We start from the raw sequence: 22,651 nt of genomic DNA on the forward strand, positions 1-22,651 counted from the left end.
TCCCCACCGGCCTGAGTGAGCCAGAGCCCCCGAATCAGCTGCTCCTTTAACCCCGTCCTGTCTGAGTGAAGAACAGACGTTCTCAGGCGACCTACATGCAGAGGTGAGACCAAATCCAAAGCAGAACCCCAGGAGGTGTGCGAACAAAGAAGAAAAAGGAAAATTTCTCCCAGCAGCCTCAGGAGCAGCGGATTAAATCTCCACAATCAACTTGATGTACGCTGCGTCTGTGGAATACCTGAATAGACAACGGATCATCCCAAATTGAGGAGGTGGGCTTTGGGAGCAACGATATATATATATATATTTTTTTTTTCCCTTTTTCTCTTTTTGTGAGTGTGTATGTTATGCATCTGTGTGTGATTTTGTCTGTATAGCTTTGCTTTTACCATTTGTCCTAGGGTTCTGTCCTTTTTTTTTTTTTTTAGCACTTGTTATCATTGGTGAATTTGCTTTTTGGTTTCGTTGCTTGCTTCTTTTTTTTATTACTTTAAAAATTTTTTAATAATTATTTTTTATTTTAATAACTTTTATTTTATTTTACTTTATTTTATTTTATCTTCTTCTTTCTTTCTTTTCTTTTTTTTTCTCCCTTTTATTCTGAGCTGCATGGATGACAGGCTCTTCGTGCTCCAGCCAGGCGTCAGGGCTGCGCCTCTAGGTGGGAGAGCCAAGTTCAGGACACTAGTCCACAAGAGACCTCCCAGCTCCACGTAATATCAAACGGTGAAAATCTCGCAGAGATCTCCATCTCAACACCAATACCCAGCTCCACTCAAAGATCAGCAAGCTACAGTGCTGGACACCCTATGCCAAACAACTGGCAAGACAGGAACACAACCCCATCCATTAGCAGAGAGGCTGCCTAAACTCATAATAAGGGCACAGACACCCCAAAACACACCACCAGACATGTCCCTGCCCACCAGAAAGACAAGATCCAGCCTCATCCACCAGAACACAGGCACTAGTCCCCTCCACCAGGAAGCCTACACAACCCACTGAACCAACCTTAGCCACTGGGGACAGACACCAAAAACAACGGGAACTACAAACCTGCAGCCTGCAAAAAGGAGACCCCAAACACAGTAAGTTAAGCAAAGTGAGAAGACAGAGAAACACACAGCAGATGAAAGAGCAAAGCAAAAACGCACCAGACCTAACAAATGAAGAGGAAATAGGCAGTCTAGCTGAAAAAGAATTCAGAATAATGATAGTAAAGATGATCCAAAAATCCTGGAAATAGAATAGAGAAAATACAAGAAACATTTAACAAGGACCTAGAAGAACTAAGGAGCAAACAAACAGTGATGAACAACACAATAAATGAAATTAAAAATTCTCTAGAAGGGATCAATAGCAGAATAATGTAGGCAGAAGAAGGGATAAGTGACCGGGAAGATAAAATAGTGGAAACAACTACTGCAGAGCAGAATAAAGAAAAAAGAATGCAAAGAATAGAGGACAGTCTCAAAGACCTCTGGGACAACATTAAACACACCAACATCCGAATTATAGGGGTCGCAGAAGAAGAAGAGAAAAAGAAAGGGACTGAGAAAATACTTGAAGAGATTATAGTTGACAACTTCTGTAATATGGGAAAGGAAATAGTTAATCAAGTCCAGGAAGCACAGAGAGTCCCATACAGGAAAAATTCAAGGAGAAACACACCAAAACACATATTAATCAAACTATCAAAAATTAAATACAAAGAAAAAATATTAAAAGCAGCAAGGGAAAAACAACAAATAACACACAAGGGAATCCCCATAAGGTAAACAGCTGATCTTCCAGCAGAAACTCTGCAAGCCAGAAGCGAGTGGCAGGACATCTTTAAAGTGATGAAAGGAGAAAAACCTACAACCAAGATTACTCTACCCAGCAAGGATCTCATTCAGATTTGACAGAGAAATTAAAACCTTTACAGACAAGCAAAAGCTAAGAGAATTCAGCACCACCAAACCAGCTATACAGCACATGCTAAAGGAAATTCTCTAGGGAGGAAACACAAGAGAAGGAAAATATCTACAATAACAAACCCAAAACAATTAAGAAAATGGTAATAGGAACATACATATTGATAATTACCTTAAATGTAAATGGATTAAATGCTCCCACCAAAAGACACAGACTGGCTGAATGGATACAAAAACAAGACCCATATATATGCTGTCTACAAGAGACCCACTTCAGACATAGAGACACATACAGACTGAAAGTGAGGGGATGGAAAAAGATATTCCATGCAAATGGAAATCAAAAGAAAGCTGGAGTAGCAATTCTCATATGATAAAACAGACTTTACAACAAAGACTATTACAAGAGACAAAGAAGGACACTACATAATGATCAAGGGATCAATCCAAAAAGGAGATATAACCATTGTAAATATTTATGCACCCAACATAGGAGCACCACAATACATAAGGCAAATGCTAATAGCCATAAAAGGGGAAGTCGACAGTAACATAATCATAACCGGGGACTTTAACACCCCACTTTCAGCAATGGACAGATCATCCAAAATGAAAATAAATAAGGAAACACAAGCTTGAAATGATACATTAAACAAGATGGACTTAATTGATATTTATAGGACATTCCATCCAAAAACAACAGAATACACATTTTTCTCAAGTGCTCATGGAACATTCTCCAGGATAGATCATATCTTGGGTCAGAAATCAAGCCTTGGTAAATTTAAGAAAATTGAAATAGTATCAAGTATCTTTACTGACCACAACGGTATGCGACTAGATATCAATTACAGGAAAAAGTCTGTAAAAAATACAACACATGGAGGCTAAACAGTACACTACTTAATAACCAAGAGATCACTGAAGAAATTAAAGAGGAAATCAAAAAATACCTAGAAACAAATGACAATGTAAACACGAGGACCCAAAACCTATGGGATGCAGCAAAAGCAGTTCTATGAGGGAAGTTTATAGCAATACAATCCTACCTTAAGAAACAAGAAACATCTCAAATAAACAACCTAACCTTACACCCAAAGCAATAGGAGAAAGAAGAACAAAAATACCCCAATGTTAGAAGAAGGAAAGAAATCATAAAGATAAGATCAGAAATAAATGAAAAAGAAATGAAGGAAATGATAGCAAAGATCATTAAAACTACAAGCTGGTTCTTTGAGAAGGAAAACAAAATTGATAAGCCATTAGCCAGACTCATCAAGAAAAAAAGGGAGAGGACTCAAATCAATAGAATTAGAAATGAAAAAGGAGAAGTAACAACTGACACTGCAGAAATACAAAGGATCATGAGAGATTACTACAGGCAACACTATGCCAATAAAATGGACAACCTGGAAGAAATGGACAAATTCTTAGAAAAGCATAACCTTCTGAGATTGAACCAGGAAGAAATAGAAAATATGAACAGACCAATCACAAGCACTGAAATTGAAACTGTGATTAAAAATCTTCCAGCAAACAAAAGCCCAGGACCAGATGGCTTCACAGGCAAATTCTATCAAACATTTAGAGAAGAGCTAACATCTATCCTTCTCAAATTCTTCCAAAATATAGCAGAGGGAGGAACACTCCCAAACTCATTCTACAAGGCCACCATCACCCTGATACCAAAACCAGACAAAGATGTTACAAAGAAAGAAAACTACAGGCCAATATCACTGATGAACATAGATGCAAAAATCCTCAACAAAATACTAGCAAACAGAATCCAACAGCACATTAAAAGGATCATACACCATGATCAAGTAGGGTTTATCCAAGGAATGCAAGGATTCTTCAATATACGGGAATCAATCAATGTGATACACCATATTAACAAATTGAAGAATAAAAACCATATAATCATCTCAATAGATGCAGAAAAAGCTTTTGACAAAATTCAACACCCATTTATGATAAAAACCCTCCAGAAAGTAGGCATAGAGGGAACTTACCTCAACATAATAAGGGCTATATATGACAAACCAACATTAGCCAACATATATGTCATATATGACAAATATATGACAAACCAACATTAGCCAACAATGTTGGACAATAGCCAACATTGTCCTCAATAGTGAAAAACTGAAACCATTTCCACTAAGATCAGGAAGAAGATGAGGTTGCCCACTCTCACCACTATTATTCAACATTGTTTTGGAAATTTTAACAACAGCAATCAGAGAAGAAAAAAATAAAAGGAATACAAATCGGAAAAAAAGAAGTAAAGCTGTCATTGTTTGCAGATGACATGATACTATACATAGAGAATCCTAAAGATACTACCAGAAAACTACTAGACCTAATCAATGAATTTGGTAAGGTAGCAGGATACAAAATTAATGCACAGAAATCTTGCATTCCTATACACTAATGATGAAAAATCTGAAAGAGAAATTAAGGAAACACTCCCATTTACCATTGCAACAAAAAGAATAAAATACCTAGGAATAAACCTACCTAAGAAGACAAAAGACCTGTATGCAGAAACCTATAAGACACTGATGAAAGAAATTAAAGATGATACCAACAGATGGAGAGATATACCATATTCTTGGATTGGAAGAATCAACATTGTGAAAATGACTCTACTACCCAAAGCAATCTACAGATCCAATGCAATCCCTATCAAACTACCACTGGCATTTTTCACAGAACTAGAACAAAAAAATTCACAATTTGTATGGAAACACAACAGACCCCAAATAGCCAAAGCAATCTTGAGAACAAAAAACGGAGCTAGAGGAATCAGGCTCCCTGACGTCAGACTATACTACAAAGCTACAGTAATCAAGACAGTATGGTACTGGCACAAAAACAGAAAGATAGATCAGTGGAACAGGATAGAAAGCCCAGAGATAAACCCACGCACATATGGTCACCTTATCTTTGATAAAGGAGGCAGGAATGTACAGTGGAGAAAGGACAGCCTCTTTAATAAGTGGTGCCGGGAAAACTGGACAGGTACATGTAAAAGTATGAGATTAGATCACTCCCTAACACCATACACAAAAATAAGCTCAAAATGGATTAAAGACCTAAACGTAAGGCGAGAAACTATCAAACTCTTAGAGGAAAACATAGGCAGAACACTCTATGACATAAATCACAGCAAGATCCTTTTTGACCCACCTCCTAGAGAAATGGAAATAAAAATAAACAAATGGGACCTAATGAAACTTCAAAGCTTTTGCACAGTAAAGGAAACCATGAACAAGACCAAGAGACAACCCTCAGAATGGGAGAAAATATTTGCAAATGAAGCAACTGACAAAGATTAATCTCCAAAATTTACAAGCAGCTCATGCAGCTCAATATCAAAAAAACCAAACAACCCAATCCAAAAATGGGCAGAAGACCTAAATAGACATTTCTCCAAAGAAGATATACAGATTTCCAAGAAACACATGAAAGAATGTTCAACATCATTAATCATTTGAGAAATGCAAATCAAAACTACAATGAGATATCATCTGACACCAGTCAGAATAGCCATCATCAAAAAATCTACAGACAATAAATGCTGGAGAGGGTGTGGAGAAAAGGGAACACTCTTGCACTGTTGGTGGGAATGTAAATTGATACAGCCACTATGGAGAACAGTATGGAGGTTTCTTAAAAAACTAAAAATAGAACTACCATATGGTGCACCAATCCCACTACTGGGCATATACCCTGAGAAAACCATAATTCCAAAAGGGTCATGTACCAAAATGTTCACTGCAGCTCTATTTAGAACAGCCAGAACTTGGAAGCAACCTAAGTGTCCATCAAGAGATGAATGGATAAAGAAGATGTGGCACATATATGCAATGGAATATTACTCAGCCATAAAAGGAAACGAAGTTGAGTTATTTGTAATGAGGTGATGGACCTAGAGTCTGTCATACAGAGTGAAGTAAGTCAGAAAGACAAAAACAAATACCGTATTCTAACACATATATATGGAATCTAAAAAAACAAGAAGAAAATGGTCATGAAGAACCTAGGGGCAGGACATGAATAAAGATGCAGACCTACTAGAAAATGGACTTGAGGAAATGGGGAGGGGGAAGGGTAAGCTGGGACAAAGTGAGAGAGTGGCATGGACATATATATACTACCAAATGTAAAACTGATAGCTAGTGGGAAGCAGCCACATAGCACAGGGCGATAAGCTCGCTGCTTTGTGACCACGTTAGAGGGGTGGGATAGGGAGGGTGGGAGGGAGGGAGATGCAAGAGGGAAGAGATATGGGGATATATGTATATGTATAGCTGATTCACTTTGTTATAAAGCAGAAACTAACACACCATTGTAAAGCATTTATACTCCAATAAAGATGTTAAAAATATAAATATTCTTGCTTCTTTCCCCCACTGTATCCTGGTGAGGGTGTGCAACTTGCTAAACATAGAATCTAAACCTTTCCTGATAAAATGTAAAATCTTAGTTCCCATATTCAAAGCAAAACTGAATGCCTTCTCTACTCTTGTGTTTTTGGTCTGGTGAGATTCTCAATTAATGGCATAACTTTAGAGCAGCATTTCCCAAACTGTGTTCCAACAAAAGTTAATAGATGTTCTATTAATGTTGTATGATATATTCTCCCTTGGAAATGCACACCTCACATGAGCATATAAAAACCTATCATATGTCCTGAAGTGAATTACATTTTAAAACTTTACTTAACCTAGTCAAATTTACTATATATTTTTAAGGATTAGATTGTTTTGATGATAGAGCAGGAACAAACTTCAGGCATGCAATTGTATGGAGAAACCATCATAAATGCTTATTGAACTTGCGTACCCTTTTCCTCAGTATTCTACCAAGGCCTTCCAGGGTGGATGCACTGGAACAGAGCAAGCAGCCTTGGAGAAATTTGGAAAGGATGGTAAGGCAACATTAAAGCATCCACTATCACAGCAAACAGAAGAGGCACCGTTAAAATTGCCACCTATGGGGATGACCTAAGGCTTCAACTAACAAAGATCATCTCCTAAAGCAACTAAAAATTACAGTCATTAGATTTTTATGGCTGGTCAAAGCATTGATTCTAAAAGGCCTATTAAAAATGTAGTTATTTGAAATGGAAGGGACAATATATCAGAAGGGTAGGTTGATGTATGAACATGCAAAATGAGATTGCTAAATTCCAACATTTCTTTAACAATCATTTAATAAAATGTTTCAGTGAAGAATAGGCCATCCAAACAAAGAGTCTTGTGGGTATTTACCTTATTCAAGTAAAATGGAGAGAATTATAGAGGCTACATTTTTAAATTGGCTTTTAAAAAATCTTACATGCCATAAAATATACACTTCTAAAGTGTACGATTCAGTGGTTTTTAGTATATTAACAAAGTTATGTAACTATAACTAAAATCCGATTCCAGACATTTCCCTCACCCCCAGAAGAATCCTTATGCCCATTTGCAATCACTCCAAATTCCCTCTGCTCCCAGACTCTGGAAACCATTAGTCTTTCTCTTTCTATGGATTTGCCTCTTCTGGACATTTCATAGAAATGGAAGCTTGCAATATGTGCCCTTATGTGTCTGGCTTCTTTCACTTAGCATAATGTTTTCAAGATTCATCCATGTTATAGCGTGTATTAATAGTTCATTCCTCTTTATGGCTGAATAATATTCCATTGTATGGATACACCACAATTTTATTTATCCTTCATCAGCTGATGGACATTTGGGTCATTTATATTTTTTGACAATTATGAATAATGTTGCTATAAACATTCCTGTATAAGCTTTTGTGTAGTCATATATTTCAGTTCTCTTGGGTATATACCTAGAAATGGCATTTCTGGATCAAATTGTAACTCTATGTTTACATTTTTGACAAACTGCTAAAGTGCTTTCCAAAGTGGCTGTACCGTTTTGCTTTCGCACTAACGGTGTAAGAGGGTCCCAATTTTTCCATATCCATGCAAACATTTTTTTTGGTCTATCTTTTTGATTCTAGCCATCCTAGTGGGTAAGAAATGTTATCTTATTGTGGTTTTGATTTGCATTTCCCTAATGGCTAATGATGTTGAGCATTTTTACCTGTGCTTATTGGCTATATGTTTATCTTCTTTGGAGAAATGTCTATTTAGGTTCTTTGCCCATTTTGAATTTGGGTTATATGCCTTTTTATTGTTGAGTTATTCATATATTCTGTATACTAGTCCCTTATCAGATATGATTTACAAATATTATTGATATCTCCCATTCTGTGGATTGTCTTTTCACTTTCTTGATAGTGTCCTTTGAATCATAAATGCATTCATTAAAAATTTTCTCTTCCTTATAATTTTTTAATTGAAGTATAGTTTCTGTATAATATTATACATTATAGGTGTACAATATTGTGATTAACAATTTTTAAAGGTTATACTCCATTTATAGTTATTATAAAATATTGGCTATTTTCCCTGTGTTGTACAGTATATCCTTATAGGTTATTATTATTATTTTTTAATTAATTAATTAATGTATTTTTGGTTGCTACTCTTCATTGCTGTGCGCAGGCCTCTCACTGCGGTGGCTTCTGTTGTTGCGGAGCATGGGCTCTAGGCGCGCGGGCTTCAGTAGTTGTGGCATGCGGGCTCAATAGTTGTGGATTGCAGGCTCTAGAGCGCAGGCTCAGTAGTTGTGGCGCACGGGCTTAGTTGCTCCGTGGCATGTGGGATCTTCCCAAACCGGGGCTCAAATCCGTGTCCCCTGCATTGGCAGGCAGATTCTTAACCACTGCGTCACCAGGGAAGTCCCTCCTTGTAGCTTATTTTATACCTTATTTATAGTTTGTACCTCTTACTCCTCTACCCCTTCATGCCCCTCCCCCTTCCCTCTCCCCGCTGATAACCACTAGTTTGTTCTCTATATTTGTGAGCCAAATGCATTCATTTTTATATCAGCTATCTTAGAATTGAAAACTTGGAGGCAGTGGCTAACAGTGAATGAAAATTTAACAGATACAAATAAAATAAATGTCCAAGAACATATTATTCTATGGGACTCTTTCATTTGTTTAAATTCAACTAGCTAGAATTATTTGCTAAATATTTTCCCATTCAAATTTTTGGAATGAAGGATTTGCCTTTTGAATAGAATTCTTAACTTCATTGTAAAGAACATGATGTTCTTGCCTTCATGCTTTCTCATAAAACTGGCTCTTTATTGTACCCTTTGCTTAATGAGTAGGAAGAGACCTTGGAGCAAGTTTATTTCATGGTGAGGCACAAAGATACAATAGATGAGTGATAGTGCAGCTCACATACCCAGTTTCCCAAACATTGCAGGTGAAAACTCAACTTTCCTGACTCTTCTTTCTCAACCATGTCTCAATGAGAATGGAACAAGTCGAGGATGAGCAAAATCTTAAAGCAACAAGAGGTTCCAAAAACAGTATCAGGGACTCACTTTCAGTTTGGAAAGTAATGTTTCCCCTGGATATCTAGTGGGATATCTTTGTAATAATTATAATGATAGTGGCAAAATACTTGGTATTTTTTATGGAATGTGTCCTATACATACATTAATCCAGTTAACCCTGTGAAGTAGATATTTTAAGTATCTCCACTCTCAGATGAGGAAACTAATTTTTAGAGGTTAAATACATTGCCTTAGATTGCACAACTACTTAATGGTCAAACCATGAAATCCCTTTCAAAGAGGGGTTTAAAAGGGAGAACCTTGGTTCTATACTGAAAATGCCAAAGGCAATCAACTTCTACTACAGGCCTCTGCTGATTATTTGATTTCTAAGGCAGCCTTCTTACCCTAAAAGTCTGGCCACCTATGACTGTTTCCATTGTCTGTTCAGGGTTGGGATGATGATGTGTGTGGATTTTGATGAGGAGGATAATAACAGCAACATCAGTAATAATAATAACTTCTTTGAGCATCTCCACTGGCCAGGTACATTCCCTTTGTCACCATAAATTTCTGCAACAGTATTCTAAGGTAAGGCATTTATAACCAGTTTACCAATGAAGAAACTGAGGTGTACAGTGGGCTATGACTACTTTGGGGTTATGCAGTGGCAGAACTGAGAATGAAACTAGTTTTATTTGACTTTGAAATACTGGCCATCATTACATGAAGATTTAGAACCTTTTTTGACCAATCTGTCACCATCTTTTAGGTATCAGTGGTTTCCTTAGATGGGCATCACACTGGATTTACACTGTATATGAGAACAGAGAAATGACATATAAATTTAGCAGAATGTAATTAATTTTACAGTCAAAATAAGCCAAGAGGAAAACAAGTCCCAGTAGTTACTATTGGTTGCCTGGCAGTTTCTCCTCTTTGCACCAACTAATAGCCCTGATTGCCACATGGAGCCATGTGGATATGGGGAGGTGACACAGCTGGGGAGTATAAATCATGCTTGATCTAATCCAATCAGGAAACTGTTTTTCCCGGATGCAGTAACTGGCTCACAGGTGACCTGATCTTGTCCAATCAGAATGAATTTACGACTTTTCCTGGGGATGCTGGGAAAAATGCTCTTGTCTGGTGTGCGGGGGAACAGCCTCAAACTACTGCAGCCATTTTTGTTTACACAAGGAAGTCATCCGGAGGACTGGTAAGTAAAACTGAGGAACTGGGAGCTTTGTTGAGAATTGCACCTAGTCTCAATGCCATCATGAACTATCATGCTGGAAGCTTGGTCAGGCTCTGGGCCTTTGAGGCCTGTGAATCAATAAGTTCCCTTTATCTGTTCATCCTTTTTTTTTTTTTTTTTTTTTTGCGGTACGCGGGCCTCTCACTGCTGTGGCTTCTCCCTCCGCGGAGCACAGGCTCTGACGCGCAGGCCCAGCGGCCACGGCCCACAGGCCCAGCCGCTCCGCGGCACGCGGGACCCTCCCGGACCGGGGCACGAACTCGAGCCCCCTGCACCGGCAGGCGGACCCCCAACCACCGCGCCACCAGGGAAGGCCTGTTCATCCATTTTGAAATGGTTTCCTAATGCTTGCAACATGTCTATACTGATGCCATCTTCTTTTGATCCCACTTGCTGGCCCCAGGATTCACATTTCCTTTTGTTCATATGACATCTTGTTTTACTAGTCTGTATTTCATGTATCATCAGGTTTTTTTTTTAACCTGTATTACTATAAGCTTCTTATTGCCTTGTCATGCCCTCAAAGAATATTAGTTGCATTAAGAGGAAACATGCCGCTTTCCAAATTGTATTTCATATAAGTGATACATGCTACCTGTTTAAGATTTTTAAAGGGTAGAGCAAATAAAATCAAGTTTAGAAGCAGAGGCGCTTGATGTCTACATAATTTTTCTTATTTAGTAGCAATAAACTATCTAGCTGAGTAGCAAAGAAATTCAATGCCTGTCAGTGATGTTTTTACTTGGCATTATTATTAAAACTCTCACATTGTCATTCAGTTAGCTACTCTGCAAAGCAGACTGTTGTACACTGAAAATGAGCAGTCAAGTCCAAAGAAAAGGTGTGGGTGAGTGTGTGTGTTGTTAATTTCACACTCACAAACAAAATCAATATTGTGATATAGTTAACCAATTTCTAACAAGTGTATTTTGAAATATTCAACAAATTTAGCTCATCAGCCTATGTGCCTCTCAATTAAAGGTGTTAAATATTTTTATTATGAGGAACTTTTTATACTGGCAGAAATTTGAAGATCCCCACTCTCATAGTAATATGGTTTAGTAGCTATTATGCAAGAAGGTAATTTTGAATGATATTGGACTGTATGTAAATTTAATAGAAAATTTAAATAATTTATAACAATCACAAATTTGAGGATATATGGCACTTAATGGGTGTATATGTAGGTAGGTACAGGTTGGTTAGAAGTTGGGGAAAGTAGCTATTGAACTCAAATGTCCAGGGTGAAGAATAGCTGAGCCATAGCTTTCCAATGATCAATTTTGAATGGATTTATGAGAGAAATGACCCTGTAAGAGATTTCAGATTAATGGCAAAGAGTGGCTTAGTGGTTTTGAGAGAGAAGTTTGTTATAGGTCCTTGGTATTTCATTGAAAAATGAAATGAAATGAATGAATGAAATGAATGATGAATAGATTACAGTGTGTATAGATAGATATGTCTGAGATAAGGTTGAGGTGACATGAGTCATCTGAGTGGGAAAAAAAATAAGACTATAAACTCCCTGACTCCATTTTCCTTTTCATTTCCTTGGCTGAGACATTATTAGTTACCTTTAATTCCCAAGTTGTTTTGGCTTCTATGATGTGGTTCTTTTGCCCCATGATCCTATGAACTCTCGTATATGCTATTGTTTTCTAATTAATATTGGAAAATAAAGAAATCTCTAGATGTGAGAAGAGTTAGGAAACTCAGAAGATGATTGCATATCATCTATGCTTTTTGAATGTTAAAGAGTGGAGGGAAAGAAAACTGTTTAATGGCATCATAAGAATTTGTTCTTTTGGAGCTAATCCAAAACAGTTTCAGGCATGGCTATGTAGAGATGTGATTTATAATTCAATTTAGAGGCTATATAACATACCAGTTTAAAATAGGCGATCTGAAGTAAGAGCAGTTCAATCACTTCAGTCTCTCACTTCAGGGATACAGTCTCTGCCCCTTAAAAACTGTGTGACCTTGAACTTGCTACTCAACCTTTTTTATGCCTCAATTTTGCAGCATGGAGTTGTTTGAGGATTCAATGAGATAATTTATATAAAACACTTGGAATAGTGTCTGGAACTTCGAAAGTTTCAACTAATGTTTGTTGTTTTTATGATTCTTTCTCATTAATGGGGTATTACCAGTGTTATTCTACATTGCAAAATATGTATGTCAGCTTTTTTATTTGCATAAAACGGTTCACTGGTTCATCAGCATTAATTCTCAATAAATCTAACCATTGACTGTTAATACACATTTAATCATTATTGTGAGTGGGTAAAAATATGACTTCAGACATTGACCTAGTGCATGAAGTAAATCTATTCATTTAAAGTTGTCAAACTTTCCTGACCAAATTTTTAGCTAGAATCATCAGAATTGGAACATATTCTTAGAAAAAGCATGGAATAGCAAGCTACCTTCCACATATCTCTAAACTCTGAACTTTCCAGCCATTATGCATTTTGACTCTGATGATCTCTGAAGACAGAAAAAAAAATTAGCTGTTTTTCGCATGCTGTTGAGAATGAAGTCATTACACCACAAGCAAAAACAATTACTCATAAATGAGTGACAACGTAGTGGCCTTACAATATTAAGGAAATGATAACTTTTTTTTAACTGTAGGTGAATTAGTATCAATATTCTTGGTCAAGCTTGAGATAATTTCCAAAGTATTGCAGTATAGAGAAGGCAAATATTGATTGAAACAAAGAACACAGCCTCAGAAAATCCTGAGTGATTAATTTAAATGCTTTATATTTGAACAATGGAATAAGTATCATTGAAGTTAATTGGCAGTCAATACATTCTATGCAGTACAGCCCAATTGATTATGCACCCAACAACAAAATGTCTAATTGTATAAATGCACAGTATCCTTTATTAACATTAATGCCCTTTCCACCTATCTATTTGCACTATGTACAATGTGTAATATTGTATTAATCATTAATAAATTGTACTGATTGCATCAGTCATTAATTAATCATTAATCACTCTCAAACAATAGAATTTTAATATTCTCATTGAACAGTTTGAAAAGCCCATATGTACAACTCACAATCATGTCACTCTGAAGTTGGGCAATGAATCTATTGTAGACGCTTTTACTGAAGTTCATAAAATTTAGGTAACTTTCTTTAAAGTCAAATAGAGTTTATCAGTGGCCAGAGATGACAACAGATTTCTGTGAAATTATGGCATCACAGAGTCACACATCCAATTCAACTACAATTCTCTTTTATGTCAAATCTTACCAGAGACATTGAGTTTTGAGAATTTTGGTGTAGGATGACCTAGAACTTGGCATAAGTATATGGTACAGATCATGTTTGGGTTAACAAGACCTTTGTAGTGGCTCTTGTTGATCACTTTCATTTGCCAAGTTGCTTGTTGGAGCATTTCTTGTACCGACCCAAGGATGGAGAAATAAACACACATTTATCTCATGCAAAGGTTTATATAACCAACTCTAAATGTACAAATTGCAAAGAGCACAGAGTTAATTAAAATTCTCAGGTGATCCTTAGGTCTCATATATGTTTTGGCTTATTCCTCTTCCAAATTTTTGCAAAGTTACAAAGGTAAAACAAAAGGGATTGACATATATCACTATGACCTTTCTCTCTACACATTGATGAGCAAGATAATAAACAGTGAAACAGAAAGAGTAGGCAGCAGAAGGGAAAAAAAGGGTTCAAGGTCATCTGCTTATACATTAGGTTTAGTATAATCATGAGTTGACTGCTTTTGGATAATCACTTTCCAAATTAGATGAGGGCAATGAGTCCAATTTTTATTTCTGAAAAAACTGAACACCCCCCTCATTCCCCATAATTCGCATAATACATGCCCTTCCAAAGTGGCCTGATTACCTTACACTGAATTGTTCCATTGGTAAAGAAGCTTTCGTTGCTTTTGGGCACAAAGGCAGACATGATGAGAGAATGTGGGCTGGTACTTATAAAATGCAGCTGTGCCTTGAGTACACACTGAGCAAAGAATACTACAATAGACCCTCTTTCCTAAACTGACTTATACTTAGGAGACACCAGGCCAAACAAATAGGGAAAAGATAGAAGAAAAGGTTGCTATCAAATGTACTAAACATTTCTCTACAAAAGTCAATGTTAAAATCTGAGTTAGTGAAAATCAGAGGTGGAGATTCTGAAACGAAGAGAATAATAGAGAATAGAGATGATTTTGTTGATTTTCTTTTTCTTCACATTCTGTTCAACTTGTTTGTAAGGGCTGCATTTTTGTAATGGGTTTTTGTAATGTGTCTATTGTGAAGTGTGTGTGTGGGGGGTAGTATTGTATGTGGGTGGTGTTTGTTGTCGTTATGTGTGTGTATGAGTAGTGGTTGATGATATGTGCATGTGTGGTGGTTGATAGTGTGTATGCTTGTTGTTGTGTGTGAGAATGGTGATTAGTGTGCCTGTGTGGGAGGAGCTGTTGTTGTAGTTGTTGTGTGTATGTTTGGTGGGAAGGATGGGTTTAGCCTTTGTCCAGGAAGGCCACTGAATTAATATTTGGCCATTTGAACAAATGAAACTTTGGCATCCTTAGTTTATGGGGAAGCAGAGTTCAATGCTGAGATGCTGGCTCTTTGTTCAAGTCCTTATTGCTCACCAGTGCCAGGGCCAGTGAGATTCTATAGCAAGTGCTGAGGAAGTCCTGAGCCTCCTTCAAAAGCCCCCCACCCCCACCCCCACTTGAACTCTGATTGTTAGGGAGCTTTCCACCCCCATCCGCCAACTGAAAATCTTTTTAGTCTGCTTTAGGAGGAGACAGTGAATGAATGAGAATGGAGTAAGAGGGAGAGAAAGTGAGAGGGAGAGAAGAGAGAGTTAGGGAGAGAACAAGAGAGCTGTCTCCACTACTGTTGAGATTTGTGTGGCTCTGACATCGCTAGGACAATCTTGACTTTTTCCCTGTGGGGATTCTCCTTGACCATGGGAGTAGTCTGGGTTCCAGGGCTAACAGAATATCTCTGGCGGCACCTCTTGGATTATTTGCAACTTCTATAAATTAGCCTAGGACTAACTGATGTGGTGCTGGGTGGCGTCACAAACTTTCAAAGAACAACCTTTTAACGAACCTCATTGGAGACAAAATTAAACTTTTCAACCATTGACTAAAAAGCCCTGCAAAACTCAAACCCCTAATTCATACTAGACCACAATATCCCCCTTTGGACACATAATAATCTTCCTTCCTTAGATTATTTTTTTATACAAGCAAGTGGAAATGGGGAGGAGATCCCTACTTTTTGTTATCTGGTATGTATGCAAGGTAACTCTGCTTCAGTAATTGCAATAGCCAGAGAAGAATGATTGCTTCTTTGATTCTGTAATTGTGTTTTGTCCTCAGAGGTGTATCCCCAAAAAATCAATGTCAACTGGCTTTAGAGGTAATGTTTTTAATGGGCCTGCTGCTGCCAGGTTTCCCCGGGATGCTTAATCAATGTCTCTGCACCAGTGATAGAAGCACTGACTTCAGTAGCCTGGTTCTGAGCAGACCATCTCAGGGGCTCAAATGCTTACAGAGGCCAGACAGATACTATAAATGGGTGAAGCACTTAGGTATACTACAATAGGGAATATGGGGGGCTGTGTGAAACTGGGGAGTGTATCTCATACACAGGAGGCAGCTGCTACCTGTCCCAGTCAGTTGTTGCCCTGAGGGAATGAGACCTCTGTGATGTGGGAACATCTCTTACAGTTTCTCTCCATATCTGTATAAGAAACAGACTAAATTGGGGTCACATACAGGTAGACCTGAATGGGTCACCTTGAAGAAAAGGATTAGGGAATCTTCTGATATTAAAATCTCTCAAGGAGGACCAAATTAGTTTCCTAGGGCTGCCATAACAAACTACCACAAACTGGGTAGCTTAACCTGCAGAAGTTAATTTTTTTTGCAGTCTGAAGACTGGAAGTCCAAGATCAAGGTGTTTGCATTTGGGTTGCTTCTGAGGCATCTCTCCTTAGCTTGCAGATGGCCAACTTCTCACTGTGTCCTGACATGGCCTTTTCTCTGTGCTCAAGCATCCCTGGAGCTCTAACTTCCATTTGTGTGTTCAAATTTTCTCTTCTTATAAGGATACCAGTCAGGTTGGATTAGGGCCAATCCTAGTGATCTCATTTTAACTTAATCACCTCTTTAAAGGCCCTATCTTCAAATACTGTCACACTCGGAGGTACTGGGGGTAGGACTTCAATTTAGAAATTTTGAGGGGACACAATTCGCCCATAACAAAGCAGCACCCCACAGTCTGGGGTCTGCAGAGGCAGGCAGCTGGGGCATCTGCATCCCATTTTCCACATTCAGACTAGTAGACAAGTATGTATTATAAACAAGGAGTGAACAATTCCAGCATCACATATGCAGTGACTTAATTAATGGTTTAAGCTTATTCCTAGACTAGAATCACCAAAGAAACTTGTGATTAATACAGATTATAAAGGCTTGCTAGAGAGAGTGTGGAAATACTTGACTCCTGCAACAGAGTTAACTTTTTCATGATTGTAAGCTTTATTCCATTCTGGAGATGGCATTGCCCTTAAACAGTTAGTAATCGGTACTTCAGTGCCTTCCGGCATTTGTTACCAAGTGCGGCTCCTATTCTCTAAAAGTATCTGTGGTGAGAAATGGTGGTTTATGCTCTCTGTCTGCGTGTCGCCACAGTCTTAAAAGTAAATAAATGCTTAGCCTTCCAGATAAAGACTCCCACATTGATGATGAGAACAGTTGTACAGACTGATTTTTCTGGTAAGTCTAGATGAATTTACCTCCTGCGGGGAAAAAAAGCAGAGTACAAATTGAATATCCTAAGGATGTGCTTGAAACTCTTCACTTAAAAAAGAAGCGCATGTGCTTTTTATTGGGTGGGATGAAAACCAACAATATTGATCTGGTAATTTAAGAATTTGGCACTGAATGTTCTCTCTTCATATTTCTATAACTTCACTTGGTTACTGGATGAATCAAAATGCTGTGTAGGTACTGAAGCACTTTTGCAGCCCTATGGGTAGAACATCAAAATATGGTATCATATCTGGAGACCTAGAAATTAGAGTCTTTTGGAAAAGTCAGAGGTAACAGACATCTGGGATACTTGACCTAAGCTATCCTCATTAGTTTCTCCACTTAAAATTTTGGAATTGGGTCTCAGAGGATTTAGTTCATCCCTATTGGATGTCAGGGGATAGAAAAACAGGGTTTTCAGGGGGTGACATATTTGGGTCATGTGCATCCCAAGGCAGAGAAAGCCTGTCTGCTCAGAAGGAGAAGAAAAAAGGAGGCAAAGCAAGAGAAGAGGAATGGAAGTATCTCACTTCCAGGGCAATGGTGAATGTAACGACAGTTCCTAACTCCCTATTCCTTGTTTCCTTTCCCGGTGTGGATCAGGTGTATTTTCTGCCCTTTGGGTTCAATGAAATATCCATTTATCTTTCTATATCCCACATAAATAAAAACAGTAATTAATTGTGAAAATCATCATCATCCAATTCTGAATAACCATCCTCAATCTTTCAGTTTCTTTCTATGACTTTGCCTTTGTAGTCAATTGTGGTTTTTTCTTTCAGTTTATACTCTCCAATTTTTCAAGAAGCAAATATGATCATTTTTACCCCCTGGTTTCTATTACTAATGATCAGATTTTTTATAGTTTAGAAGTTTTATTTCTGAAATAAAACTGGGAGCCAAGTATGCTAATTTTAATGCTGTGGTATTTAACACACTGATGGTCCATATTAGAGCCTCAATAAATACCTGTGGACTGGTTCATTTTGACTTCTTTTCTAAGTCCTTCATATGGCTCAAAGCTTTGTGTTATTGGGTAATACAATGTGCCCTGGCTTCTAGGTGGGTATTGACCTGCTCTGTGCTGTGAAATGACTATGTTAGAATTGGTGCAACAAATCTATCAACTGCCTGAATTCAGATACTGTCAATATATTTCAAATTTCTTATCTTTTATCTGCTGTGGAGGATTGATAAATAATCCAGTCCAGAGAAATTTAGGACTAGATGAAGACTCATTTTCTTGGGTAAGATGTGGGATAATGTGCTGTTTAATTAATGGTATAGTTTGGATCTCTTGTGTGTCTCTAAAATCACCAGGTGTATAGTAAATTGGATAATCAGGAACAGGCCTAAAGTATACTGGCTATTGCTGTCAAGTGTAAAGCCCACGGGATTTTTAACACCAGAAATGTAGTCTGATGCACTTTTCCTTTGGAAGAAAACACTCTCTGAGATTACTGTGATTTGGTAGTTTTGCCTTCAGCTCTAGAAGCTGCTGCCAGGTAATTAGTGGTACATCCTTAGGGCAGCCCCTGCATAGCTGCTACATGTACTTTAGCCAAGAATCTAGCGTCCTTACTGCCTTTATTTGTTCTTTTTACAAAAGGAAATTATAACCTTGTATTTATATAATTAAAAGTGGGGTATGCACAACAATGTGAATGTGATTAACACTACTGAACTGTACATTTAAAAATGGTTAAGATGGTAAATTTTATTTTATGCTTACCACAACTAAAAATAAGAAAAATTAAAAAGTGGTTTGTGATCTTATTTATGGTTTTCCAGAGGCCACAGGCAAGTGCCTACATAGGCTAAAATGGTCCCTTTGGTTTTAAATTTATATTAAATGTTTTCTTGAATTAACACTATCCAGCCATTTACCTTGAATGTTAAATACTTTCAGACATCTCATAAATACCCCTGCATTCCTCCTGTCTGCTTTCCTTCCATGAATATTTATTGAACATTCATGTATCTGGAATGAAAGGGATGAGAAGCAGGATTTGCTCTCTGCCCTCAAGGAGCTGCAGATTGCTTAAGATGACTGACAAGGAAAGACAAAAATTTGAAGACAGATGTGTGTTGTATATGATGTTTAGGAAATCCTGGAGGGGCATCCAGCCACATCTGCAGTGGGGGTAGAGGGTGGCATGCAAGGCTTACCAGAGGAGGCAGAGTCTGAACCGAGTCAGGAAGAGTGGGTAGAGGGGAGCTCGATGAAGAATGGAGAGCAGGGCATTGCAGACAGAGGAACGATATCTAAGAAGGTGAGAAACATGCAGGCACATGAAATGCTGCAAGGAATTTTATATCTTTGGTGACTCGTGTTTGTGTGAGAAGGGGTTGAGAAGAAGTTAGAGAAGGTGGGAAAGTGGCAAGAAATGAGGCCAGAGATATAGACAGGGTCAGACCCTTGTGCACCATGCCCCAAAATTTAAGCCTCACTTAAATGTTTGGGGTAGAACCAGAGAAGGAGTTTGAATAGAAATGACATCAAGTTTGTGGTTTAGAAAAATCACCTTGACAGAGTTGTGGGAATGGATTAAAATGGAAGAAACTGGATGACCTTCCAGTAATTCAGGTGAGAAATAACAAAGGTATGAACTAAAGCTGTGGGGCTGGAAGAGAGGGGAGGAAGTTGAGCAAAAAAGAAGATGATTGAATAGGAGAGGAGTGGGGGGGAAGAAGGAAGCGTCAAGAATGAATAGCTCTTTGAGTGATACACTGAAGATTTGTGCATTTCAGTATATGAAGTTCCTCAAAGTTACTTAAGTTCTTAATAATAGGCATGCTCAAGTGTTTAGGGGTGAAGTGTCTGATGTCTGTAAGCTACTTTGAAATAAGATGGACTGATGGAAGGCTAGATGGATTGATATGTGATAAAGCAACTATAGCACAGGTAGAGTAGAATCTAGGTTTGTAAGTATTCACAGTATAGTTCTTTCAATTTTTTCTAGAAGACATAATTTTCAGAATAAAATATAGGGGGGAAAATGTTGCTCCTAAGTTACTTTATGCAGTGTAGAGAAGTTATAATATGCTTTACTATGTAAGAAAAATGCAATATAATTCAAGTTGCCAAGACTATACCCAATAATTGAAGGCCCCATCACATACACTACTTCTATAATATATAGCATTTCTACACTATGGCCATATTAATAAGCTAATGGATATTTTACTTCAGTCTGTTTTTTGTGTGTGTATGTGTGAGCCATATATTCCCCCGCACCCAGTAGCTAGTACAGTGGCAGCAAATAGCCAGAAAAATCATGCATTGCTCTAGATATCAATAGATAACATTATCAAATATTGTTTACCCCAGAATATGTTATTCCCCTTAGAAACTAGTGTAATTGACTTTGGGTACTGTGTGTGAAATGAGGGGAATAAAGTATATTTTAAAAAATATTTATTTATTTAGGCTGCCCTGGGTCTTAATTGCAGACGCAGGATCTTCGTTGCAGCAGGATCTTTTTTAGTTGCAGCACGCGGACTCAGTTGAGGCACACATGCAGGACCTAGTTCCCCAACCAGGGATTGAACCCAACCCCTCTGCATTGGGAACACAGAGTCTTACCCACTGGACCACCAAGGAAGTCCTGAGGGGAATAAAGTAGTTTTGAAAAACAAACACACAAACAAAGAACTTCCTGATTCATTGTGTCACAAGGGCAGTGATTGTTCCCATAAGCAAGGTAGAGAATCTGGGGAAAAGAGTGGATTTGGGGTAAGGGGGCACAGGCAGAGAGGATTATTTTAGGTTTGGAAATACTGAATCTGAGGTGTCGCTGACAGCTGGACATAATGGTTTTGGAACTCAGAGGAAAGTTCTGTGCTGAAGGGGAGGAATATAGCCAGATGGTCACATAGATGAGATCCTGGGAGGATGGGTAGAGTATAAGAAAAGATGACCAAGATTAGAATTCTGAGGAACATTCGAAGGGACAGAGAAGTTGAATTTTCCCAGGAGACTTGGAAGGCATATACAGATAGGTAGGAGGAAAATGCAGGAGAAAGAGAGAGCATGGGGGGAGGGAAGAGGTAGAGGAGAGAGGAGAGGGGAGAAGGGGTGGGGAGGGGGAGAGAGAGAGAGAGAGAGAGAGAGAGAGAGAGAGAGAGAGAGAGAGAATGAGAATACACAGATCTGAGAGGAAAGAGCAAATCACGAGGAAGGAATGGCCAACAATGTCAAGTGGTTGCCTGAGGTCAAGGCTAAGGAGTAAACTACTGGGTATGGTGGTTCTAAATGATTAGAAACCGTGGTGAGAGCAGTTCCAGTGAAGAGGTGGGTTCAGAAGCTGGATTATAGCACAATAAAGAGTTAAGGAGGTTAGAATTTGGATTCAGCAAGTGTAGATTGTTCTTTAAAGAAGTCTGGCTTTGATGGGTTGAGATAATTTACATATAGATAATATCACGACTCATTATGTCTAAAGGGGAAAATCCTTGGAAATAGATTAAACAAACAGAAGAGGAATTGGTAATAATTGAGGCCAAGTGCCTGACTGGCTGTGAGGGGAATGAACCCAGAGGCCAGGCGGAGAGTCTAGACCAGGATGTGGTAGGGAGACCTCCCTGTCCTTCCACTGAGATGAGGGAAAGGAGGCGATGGTGGGTGTGAATAAATTCCTTTTCTGGGTGGGGGATGAGGGCAAGCAGGAAGGTGAAGAAGCTCTAGTTACTGGCATTGATAGGGAGAGTGGTAGATCAGTACTTATGAAGATGGTTTGGAATTAACTGTTATGGAATTGTGAGCAAGATAGAACAGAGACCTGGAAAGCAATGCCAGGCCATCAGAAGGCAAGGTTTGGTAGTTTTCTCCAGGAGTTCTTAGCTAATTAGATGTAAGAAGCGTCTCTCTGAACTGCTCATCAGCCCTCAGCTGCCTTCTGCTTTGGTTTTAAACCTCATCACAGAGTGTATTTGCAGATAGTACCGTCTCTTTTGTAAAGGGCTAAACATCATCTACCTGTACAACTTACAACAAATAAACAACAAAAAATGAGATTAAACGTGTTTTCCCCCAAAACCTAATATGAAATATCGTTCTTTTTAATAATGTTGGAATCATAATTAGATTGACCCACATACCAACATGACCATGAAAGCTGGACATGGCCTAGTATTTATCTTATATTTTATAACTCGTCTTCTTGGGAAGGCATCATATTCTGTTACTGCAAGCCTGAATGTTCTTCTATGGCAAGACAGAAGGTGCCAAGTCTAACCCTGTTCCC

General features: G+C 38.2%; 1 protein-coding gene across 1 annotated transcript in view; it reads left to right on the top strand.

Moving 5' to 3' along the window:
* MACIR (macrophage immunometabolism regulator) overlaps nucleotides 1-22,651 on the top strand; it is a 293,610-nt gene that overhangs the window by 62,851 nt on the left and 208,108 nt on the right. The window contains exon 4 of the mRNA XM_060143360.1: nucleotides 6,780-6,852. Coding sequence (XP_059999343.1) covers nucleotides 6,806-6,852 — 47 coding nt within the window. The 5' untranslated portion in view covers nucleotides 6,780-6,805. The remainder of the gene's footprint in view (nucleotides 1-6,779; nucleotides 6,853-22,651) is intronic.

This window comes from Lagenorhynchus albirostris, chromosome 3, assembly GCF_949774975.1.
Source record: "Lagenorhynchus albirostris chromosome 3, mLagAlb1.1, whole genome shotgun sequence".
Taxonomy (NCBI): Eukaryota; Metazoa; Chordata; class Mammalia; order Artiodactyla; family Delphinidae; genus Lagenorhynchus; species Lagenorhynchus albirostris.